The following is a 10,710-nucleotide window of genomic DNA, read 5'->3' as shown; positions in this document are numbered from 1 at the left end:
AAAAGTTGGTAGAAACCAATATTTTGCTAAACTTTGGTTAATCAAATGTCACTAGGGATGAACTCTTTAAACTGCGTTGGTAGAAACGGGCATTAGGGTGCCGTCACATGCGGCGTAACCTGCGTAAGCGTAACCTGCGTATTCTAGTAATTTACTAGAATACGTTATTTTTCATTTACTAGAATACGCCATTCTGAAAGCCCGCATTCACATTGAGCGTATTTCGCGGAAGATTAGAGAAATGCGGAACTAATGCAACCAATTGCTGATTAGAATTTCTGTAGTACTCTAACAGAAATGCTAAATGAATTTACGATTGGTTTTCGTAACCTACGCATTTCGAAAAGTACGCCTCATGGGGAATCGGTACCTTTCCATCGTGTATATATATGAGGGGATGATCGAATAAATTATTAAAATCGGAAAATTTTGTGAGACCATTCTTAGGCTTATTCGACGCGTTTTTGCATGAAACGAAAGAATCTGGCAAAAAAAACGTTGTTCTGCCTTGTGATCTGAGATATTAAGCGTTAAAATTGATGACTATTGAGGTTAGGAAATCTGTCACAGAGGCAAAATGAGGTCTATAATTGTACTATTCCACATGGGTTTCGACTTTTCACGCGATGCAAAGGGGCGCACGACTTTTATAATTGTACTATTGCAAAATCGATACCCTTGTGCATTTTTTCAGACAGAATAAGCTAAAATGAATCAGAAATTAGATTCGACGCATGGTGGTTCTATCATGTTTCGGCGTAACAACAAAATAGCATAAAAAGCATAAAGTGACTAGACAGAAACTGATGTTCAAGTGAAATGATATGATTGGTCGGCGCAAGTTACGCTTACGCAAGTTACGCCGCATGTGACGGCACCGTTAGGATACGCTGGATGCAGCCTCGCACCAGTTGCGTGCAGTGAACTATATATACACTGGAATAGGCATCGAGGAAAATTCGTGGCTGCAATTAATCAGCCGCCATTTTGGCTGGGTCAAATATTTGAGCGAATCAGAAGCGTTCGCGCGCGCGTTGCGATCAATTGCGGCCACGATTTTCTATGCTTCACAACGGAGATGCCTATTCCAGTGTATATACAGTTCAGTGTCTCTGGTCCTCTCTCAGGTTTCTCTCTGACCTAAGTAAGATGGAGCTTCGCATAATCCGATATGTGGAGGATTCCATGTTCTGGGGATGCGATATGCAAACTGGTGCCGCACGCGCGTGAATTGATCTTAGAATTATGCAACTCGGCTATTTGAGTGCTGCATGCGGCTGCGGGATCGCCGCTGGTTTCTAACTTTCCAAACCAGAATTCATTCCCTGCAAAAACATCATTTATTTGAAGAGAGAGATGTTGATAAAGATGCCTCAACACAAATAAATCTTAGAGACCGTCAGACACCGATTTTTCTCAAACTTTTATAGTTATTTCTTATGTCAAAATATGAAAAAAATCTGTCATTAATTGAAAAATTCTATTAAAAGAAATTCTTTTGCATTTGACATGTTTAAAGCAGTATTTTTTCTTAAGAATAAATTTATACCCGATTTTTTAAAACTTGACCAAAATAATAGTTAATAATAGTAAAAAACGATTCCACTGGTAAAAAATATATACTGCTTTAAACATGTGTAAAATCGGGTATTTATAAAAAACACAAATTTTTTTAATTGAAAGACTCAATTTAAGCTAAAAAATTAAATATAGATTTCTTCATCTTTGACAAAGAATAGCTATAAAAAATTTGAAAAATCGGCGTCTGACATCACCTGAAGTTTATTTATATCAGCATGATTAACATTAAATAAATAAACACTTATTTTTAGATAAATAAATAAATAATGGAATAAATAATTTAAACCTGGTAATGTATTTCCATCGCTAGCATAAGTTGCAACGAGGAGTTTACTTGAGTCTTCGGCTCGAAACAGTCTGCTATGTGGTTCTCTCAGAGCAAAATGTATCTTTATATCTAAAAATAATCATTGTGATGTATAAAAGTTGTAAGCATATTTGTATTTATTTGTTTATTAAATACTAACCACCCAGATAATCGCCATTTCCCGCACCACCGCATTTCTGTTGCCGGAAATAAGCAAACATAATGTCAGAAATGTATTTGAGCTTCTTGTTCATCTTTTTGATGGCGATCTCGAATGTTTTCAGGAAGTAGACTTCCTGATCCTCAATTATTTTCCAGACACCTGCCAATAATTATTTAATTAATAAATAATTAAAGAGAATAGTATGAAAAATAATTTTAATAATTTGTTGTATATAATATTTAAGTTTTTAGTCTTATAACACTTAACATTATAACATTTAATTTTAATCTTATAAGCTTTAACAATAAAAGCTTCACACTAACCAAGACCAAAACCAACCACGTGTAAGAAAGCGGTGGTGTTTTGCTTCTCAGCGCGGCTATTTGCTTCGAGCAGTATTATCTCTACGGAGAGCAGGGTTCTCTTCATGTAATTCTCGATATCGAAAATTAACCGTTTGTTCAATGATATATACCGCCTGTTCGATTTCATATGTTTCACAGTTTCGTCGTAGAGCGGGTGATAATCCTCGCCATAAAATTTGGCCCATAAAACACGCATCCCGCGTTTTTCTTCAAATGTGCCATCCAACGCGGATCCATATCTATTTCGCATAGATTGATTCTTTCAAAAAAGTTTTATTTGTATACTGCAAAAGAACTAGAGAGTAGTGTATATTATAATGTAATTTAATTCGGTTATTAATCGATTATTATCTTACCACAAATACAAGTTGCATATGCAACAAATTTTGATAGAAACGATGCATGTACACATCTTATTAATTAAAATCTTTACTATTATATAAGAGAAAGAATTTAAAAAATTAACGATTATATTATATATATATTATTGAAACATTGATAATTCCATATGCGACGCTATGTTTCTTCTCGGATATGTGTACAGAGGAAACAATTTATTTGGACTCATGGCTGTTCTACAATGTGCTTTTTGTTTCCTGTTTCTTGCTGTTTGTCTCTTGCTTTTTTGATCAAGAAGGCAAGAAACAAACAGCAAGAAACAGGAAACGAAAAGCACATTGTAAACAGCCATTAAAACTCGTATTTACGTTTATTTGATTGAAACAATTACTTTTGAATAAAAATTATTTTGTTTAATCCCAAAAATTTAGTTTGAATGTAATCAATTATCTTTCTTAATTTAAAGAATCGATTTAATTAAACAATTCCAATGACTACATTTATTAAACTTAAAAAGTTTTTTTTTCTGTGTATCGCTCAATAAATTTGTATTTAATTAACAATTATTACGGAAAGTTATTGCTTACCCATTATCTATATTGTTTTGCTGTGGTGTAATGGCAATGTCCTGATACTCCATATATTGGGGTTTTTTGAATCTACATGACAAATTAAACGAGTGGCTCAAATTTAATGATAACATAGCAACTTTACAACAACAAATTCTAACGTCTACAAAAGACAGTAGTATTATAATAAAAGTAAAAAAGTGTATTAAAAATGACTAATATTGTTTATAATTTCAACAATTCTTTAACTGCGAAATTTTACAGTTATAAATAGCCGCACGCAAATGAGATAAAAATAGAACACGTATCTACAGGCTCGACAGCAATGTTACACAGAGTTTGCACGTATAAAAATATTCCTGAAGAAGAAGGGATTAAATAAATGCATAAAACCTTGTGCCTACGACACTCATAATAATCCCTCTAGGTTGGATGGCATCTGGGTCACAGTTCGCGATACCTCTATTCTTTCGCGAACCGTTGTTTATGAACTCCGTATGAGACGACACCACCATCATTGCCGACAGTTTAATCTCGTCATAGCTCAAGCATTTTGTTAGGACCTATTCATGAGATTTTAAAGCCTATTAAAGCATTGTGACGTCGAAGAAGGTGATCTACGAGAGAAGATAATGCTATGAAACTTTATCTTGTTTTTAACATCCAATAAACTTCCAATATCGATAAATGATTAATGTACGTAACGTTATATTAATCTGTAAGCAATTTAATAGCTTATAGTTATACTATAAACTTATAAAGTAAAAGAGTAAAAAGAGAAGAATGAGAATAGAAATTTTTATGGAAATAAAAAAATTGCGAAAAACACTTCTCCATTTCGTTATTTAAATATAGAGGGTGACCCGTAAGTTTTGACCAATCGGTTTTGTAAATAGAGCGGACTAAACTGAGTCGAAAAGTCCTCTACCATTTTGCAATTTTCATAATAATTAACGAGATATTAATTACTAAAAATCGCTAAATATTAGTTTTTAATAATTTTTTACTCAAATACTATCAACTTTACAGAAAAACAGCAACAGATAAAAATTGTTTATTTTCTTCTTATAAGGTTCTAAGAATTTTTTCAGAATTTTTTAATACCAAATTTTCTTATTGGTAAGTACCAGTGGTTCCTTCTCCTGATCGGTGCCAACACTCTCCCAGGCACCGAAGCCACTTTTGTTATCCAGTAATTTCCATCGATCTTTAGCTCCATAGAAGGAGGCCACTCTCTTATCCAGCAGGCGATGGATGAATTGGATGAGGCCCATGTCAGCATACATGGCTTTCTCAACAGGGCTACCATACAATCGCTTGTGTCTCAACCATTGCGCAATCAAGGGCAACATCGCTTCGTGTATCAGTGGATATACCGAATTTGCATTTAACTAAAAAATTTCATCAAAGATCATCAAATATGTATTAAATTAGTCGAAATTATTAAATATTAAAACAAAAAATGATTTTAAAAAATATTTCAGATTCGAGGACAGAATTATAATCTTTAAACTGTATATTCTTGTAAAGAATTTCTAAAGATTTTTAAACGAAACAAATAATTTTTTGATAATAAAAGTTTCAAACGATTTCTCACTTAAATATTTAACAAGTATTTAAAAGAAATATCCTTCTCAAAATTGCCATGTTACGTTTTTTTGAAGCTCTCTTTTCGTTGAGGCTGTTGTAGTCTTCCGATTTTGATGTGGTTTTGTATTCGAGGGTTTTTGGGGTCGCCGGTTCCAAAATTTGCAAATTCTGAAATGACTGAACCAATATGGCGGACGAAAATATTATGGAAATCTTAAAGATCTTTCGATTACGGCCAAATTTTGTATAAGGGGGATTTAGGGATCGCCGATCTTGAATCTGGACTAAAAATTTGAAAATTCAAAACGGCTAAACCAATATGGCGGATGGAAATACTAAAAGTCTTCCAATTTCAGCGAAATGAAGCATTAGAAGGTTTTCGGGTTGTTGATGCTGAATCTGATTTTAGAATTTGAAAATTCAAAATGGCTGAATCAATATTGCGGACGGAAGTGCTCAAAATTCTCAGATTGCAGTGAAATTTAGCAATTAAGGGTTTTCGGGGTCGTTGATTTCTGTTGAAATGTAGATTTTAGGGGTCGCCGATTTCGAATCCGAACTTAAAATTTGAAAATTCAAAATGACTGAACTAATATGGACAAAACTAAAATAGGGACGAAAGAAGAATATAGCTTTTACAACCGTAAACAAAGGAAAGGGTAATTTCAAATTGTACAGAATTGATTGATTTTAAAATACATTGATTAGGTTTAAAAATAAAAAGAAAAAATAAATATTTTATATCTGTATTCAAAACTTGAATAAGTATGTAAAATAATATAAAGAATAAAAGTCAACGAGTGATAAATAAGAAAAGTTTGTAAAAATCAGGATAAAATCAGGGTCATGTGAGGAGAGCGCGCGCGTGAAATTGACTAGTCAATTAAAATATAAATATTATTTAATTAAGCATTAGTTCCTTTTGTCCGACCATATATACTAATCGCTCGAGCAAATAACTTATTTTGTACAAACCTCGATAGAATCCGTGCTGATTCCCCTGTCCTGCAAAGCGGCGCATCTTACAGTGTTAATTGGAAACTTCAAAGGGAACGTATTGCTTCGTCTGATTAGCTCTGTCACGCTGATTGGTGGCGACACGGAGACATCGAGGCACTTCCTCAATAACTCCTTTGTGTCATCATCGAAGGGCACGCCGTTGGGCGAACCCAGCGTGTAATTCCATGAGATCTCTGGCGGATCTTTCGGCATCTGTTGTAGTTCCTCTTCTGCAGCTCGATTATTCTGTGAAAGGAAGCGAAGTATGCAAACTAATTCCCAAAATGCAAAAATATACCGCTCATACTAAATTTTCAATTTAATTTAAAAATTCCACTAAACACTAGTTTGATGTTGAATAGAAGATTTAATTCCCAGTAAAAAAAGTTACATAATAAACAAACACTTAGCATGTTTCCTTGAAGAGTTAAGCCTATTTTACAATGTGCTCTTTGTTTCCTGTTTCTTGTTTTTTACTTTTTGCTTTTTTCTCCTTTGCAACCGTTTTGTCGATAATTGTATTTCTTGCTATGTATTTCTTATTTCTTTCGAAGTTCGTTAATTTTTATCTCAGGCGATATAAAACAAAAAATCGGATAAGAAGAAAAAAAACAAGATGTAAAAAAAAAGCAGAAAACAGAAAACAAAAAAGCACATTGTAGAATAGACTTTACTGCAGAAAGTTCTTGCGTGTTATGTTTTCCGCATCATGTTGCATCATTCATGGAAAAATTTCAATATATCTATTATATCTATATTTCAATATATCTCGCAAAAATAAATGAGAAAGCAATTAGATAAGGCACGTTCGGAGAACGTGAGTCATTTTGTCTTTGTTTTATGTCTAATAAATGGTATAAAAACAGAATAACACAATAACGCTGACAGCTCCGAATGCGTCATTATATATCTATATATTCAGAAATTTTTGTTAAAAATATAAGCGAATAATTTGTTTATCTGTTAAGTTATTTTAAAAGTAATTTGTTTACTGCGATATTGAGCAACTTTACGCTCGTGCGGACTCAACATGTCACCGATGAAATAAAGAGCTACGAAATCGATTCTAAGAAAAATTTTGCAAAACAATGAATCGCCGCATCGTTCTATTAATTCAATCCCCGGCTGATTACAGCAAGGACGCCGATCGCTATGACACTTGAGCATGAAATCTAACAAAAAGCGTAAAATGTATCATCCTAGCGAGCGTTGACGTTCACTCTCTTCGTGGGCGCGAGCACATGCATAGACACATGGATATATACGTACATATGAATACAGATGTACCATGCATGCACATTGGTGCCCGTGGTAGAGCCTTACAAGTTTACTTCATTTTTCTATTTACCAATTTTGTCACCTGAACGATAGTGGTGAACGAAGAGAATTCAGATTATTTTGCATTGTAAAACAATTTCAATATTATTTTTTTCGCTAGCAGCTGTTATAATTTTTATATAAAAATATGACGATGTTGCGTGTGTTCTAATTTGTATTCTTATTCAAAGTATTCTTATTCTAAAAAAAAAAAGTAATAATAATCTGACTCGAGTAATAATTTTTTGTTTTAATTATCTTTCAAAAATTATTACATAAAAATTGTTATGTTATAAAGTTTAAGGCAGATTATTATTACTTTTCTTTGGAATAAGACTTTCAATAAGAATACAAATAGTCTCAATCTAAAATGGTTGTAAATGTGTGTTGCTTATTATATATTTTTGATATTTTTCTTTAAAAATAGCCATATATAAAAAGTGACTAAAATTTGTCAGATTATGATGATGATGATGATGATAGGAGAACAGATGGACTATCAAAGTGAATTACAATTAAAATTGAAGCGAAAGTTATGATAAGATGCACTATTGATTAATACGTTTGGGTCTTGTAAAAGATACAGTTGCTACAGTTATATCACTTGTGCAGGATACAACTACTGATTGTATAAAAAAGATAAAAGTTTTTACCATTTGGTTTAGAGTATTTCGTTGAAAGAGTAAGTATTAATTTTATACACAACGTTGTCGACGTTATCAAATGTAGCACTATGTAGCACTAAACAACACTATAAACGATCGAGGGACAATCACGATTATAAAAATCAAACGAATCAAACCAAATCGCAATAGGCAATCAAGTGAGTCACCCATGAACACAGGAATAACGGAAGTGAAGCCGCCTCGCGGGGAGGAGGACTTAATCACGTGGTACATTTGATGCCGTATTAGTGATTGGTTCTAGTATAAATGCGCGAAATTGAAAACTTATATATGAGCCGTTTATTTTGAAAGTGACCTAAGTCACTTAAAAAAAAAAAAATGTTGTTTATGACAGCTAATTTCAAGTTGTACACGCTATTACAAAGGTCAACAACGAAACATTGAAAAATGGACTTAGGCCACTTTCAAAATAAACGGCTCATATGTAGTTTATTTGCAATTATAAATGTTATGATAAATATTTTGAAAGTAAACAGAGAAGCAGAGAGAGAAAGAGAGAGAATATTTTATTTATAAACCATCATATTAATATTAAAGCATTAATGTCTTGTATAAATATATACCTCGATCATCAAGGTTGAAACTAAAAAATATTAAATAATTAGAAGTTAAAATTTGTAAATATGAATATCTAATGTTTTTATTTGTATATAATTTTTTAATTGTGTAATGAATTTAATAAACTTTGCAATCTTACTAATTGAGATGTATAAATAAATGAAACATTATTCTATTTAAGCATTAAACTGAAAAATTACCTTCACTTATCTACACGTGAGAATATGATTTAACGAATTTTATATTATGGCATATAACTTGTCGCTGTGTAAATAAATTTTGTTTACAGGTTTGTAATCAAATAAACTATAAGTTATATATATATATATATATATCGTGTGCGTACATACAATTTATTGACCTACGAATAAAATTAATTTATTAAACACACGTGGCATACTTATCGACGTATTTACAGCTTAATATTGCGTAATAAAATGTAATCATATTTTAATATATTTATTACATATTAAACGTAATAAATGAACAATAATGTTATCCAACACACTTTGTTCAGATGTATGTAAAATGTAAATTTGTTTTGCCAGTCCAAAACATCTAAATAAGATCATCGGATTAAAAAACAAGGTTATGTGACGTATGATACATAAACGTATGAAAGTGAAGTAGTATCATACTTCAGTATCATACGTAGGATACCTATGGCCTAGTTTACACCGAGGGTTCGATCGAGTCGGAATATAAGAACCAACTGCAGTCGAGCATTCCCTTGTCATTCGACTGTAATGGCTACTGCACACTGGACGCGATGAGCGACGAGCGATATCCAATAAAAACTCTGCTTTTTCTCACGTGACGACGCAAAGCAAATCTCTCATTGGATATCGCTCGTCGCTCATCGCTCATCGCGTCCAGTGTGCAGTAACCATAATGCCTCCGGCACACCAGCGCGATGTTCGTCGCGCGCGACACGCGATATCCAATGAGTGTACAGCTTTACCGATGTTCTCATTCTAAGGATCGTCGCGCGCGACGAACATCGCGCTGGTGTGCCGGAGTCATAACAAGGGAATGCTCGACTGCAGGTGGTTGATTCTTGCATTCTGGGTACCTATCATAGAACAAGTCGGAATCGATTTCGATCGGAAATATTCAATTATTCCCTAGATTTCTATTGTGTTTTCTAGGGAAAATGGAATAATTCCGATCGGAATCCATTTCGACATATTTCATGATAGGTACCCTGATCCGGATCGATTCGTCGGTGTAAACTAGGCCAATAATGAGAGAGAGGTAACGTGGGAGACGGCCAATCTGCCTCTCATTCTCTCTCCCATTACACCATTGAATGGAAAGAGATAGAAATGGCCGTCTGCCATTTTCACGAGCTGCTCTAACCGGCTATTTTAGCGACAAAAAGGATCACGTGATCATAATGGACATTTGATATTCGTCAATTTTGACCACGTGATTCTTTTTGTCGCTGAAACAGCCGGTTTGAGCAGCCCGTGAAAATTTATCTTTACTGTCTGGAGGCGGGAGCCATTAAACAAAGAAGTTGGTACACGTATCAAAAGTTTCTAGTGCGCTGTAAACGCTTGATTCGTTTAGGACTAAAAATCCCTTACTTGTAAGTTAAGATTAAGAAAATGAAATACGACGAAGAAAAACCAAAAAAGAAAAAGAAGGTTACATTAAAATAAAAGTTTATATCTCGACAATAAAAATCGTATTCTTATCGTATTCTTGAAACAATTTCTTTGACTTCTTGCTGCATATTTAAAATTTGAAATAACGGTATAAATGATGTAATTGCAACTTCTTCCATTATTTCCACAATTAATTGCTTAGACGAGAACAGAGATTTAGGATCAGCGACCGATAGTCACTAACTATTTTTTTATCACTTATTAATACAAATTGTTAAGTTGAGACTTTATACGGACCAAAAACCTAACTTAACCTGTTTTTAGAGAAGTGGGTGCAAACAGGGACGTATCAAATGCTTAGTCTGCACTAGAGTCCTAGATTTATCAGAGAAGCGCAACCGGCTTAAGTCAGTATGACAAAGGTGCTAAGGAGAGTACTAAACATGGCCGATATGCTATGAAACTGCCTTTAAACTATGTCAAACAAGATAAGACGTGTAGGATAATGTGAGATAGAATGTATAGGATAAAATGAAATAGAAATAAGTCCATCGACATCTAGAATGGACCGCTGATGGCAATGGTGGGGGTAGAAAAACAATTAGAGTGAGAGGCAGGAATAATAA

General features: G+C 33.5%; 1 protein-coding gene across 2 annotated transcripts; it reads right to left on the bottom strand.

Moving 5' to 3' along the window:
- Positions 1-995: 995 nt before the first annotated feature.
- LOC108764362 (uncharacterized) lies at positions 996-8,052 on the bottom strand. Of its 2 annotated transcripts, none has more exons than XM_018512575.1 (9): positions 7,884-8,052; positions 5,890-6,159; positions 4,452-4,715; positions 3,718-3,887; positions 3,343-3,414; positions 2,375-2,655; positions 2,049-2,210; positions 1,868-1,978; positions 996-1,325 (listed from the first exon to the last, which is right to left on the bottom strand). In XM_018512575.1, exons 1-9 carry the CDS (start codon positions 7,884-7,886, stop codon positions 1,141-1,143), a joined length of 1,518 nt encoding a protein of 505 aa, XP_018368077.1. In that variant the 5' UTR covers positions 7,887-8,052; the 3' UTR covers positions 996-1,140. The 2 variants fall into 2 exon arrangements, with proteins under 2 accessions (XP_018368077.1, XP_018368078.1); XM_018512576.1 differs by lacking the exon at positions 7,884-8,052 and adding an exon at positions 7,780-7,845.
- Between the last annotated feature and the right edge of the window lie 2,658 nt (positions 8,053-10,710).

Source organism: Trachymyrmex cornetzi, unplaced genomic scaffold (assembly GCF_001594075.2).
Source record: "Trachymyrmex cornetzi isolate Tcor2-1 unplaced genomic scaffold, Tcor1.1 scaffold416, whole genome shotgun sequence".
Classification (NCBI taxonomy): Eukaryota; Metazoa; Arthropoda; class Insecta; order Hymenoptera; family Formicidae; genus Trachymyrmex; species Trachymyrmex cornetzi.
This window is presented reverse-complemented; position numbering and strand designations above follow the sequence as displayed.

What these genes read in the sequence shown, in the direction of transcription:
- LOC108764362 (XM_018512575.1), bottom strand. An exon ending in ATCAGGAGAAGGAACCACTG is followed by an intron (nt 3,888 to 4,451) that starts GTACTTACCAAT and finishes TCTCATGAATAG; the next exon opens with GTCCTAACAAAATGCTTGAG. An exon ending in CAAAACAATATAGATAATGG is followed by an intron (nt 2,656 to 3,342) that starts GTAAGCAATAAC and finishes TATGCGAAATAG; the next exon opens with ATATGGATCCGCGTTGGATG.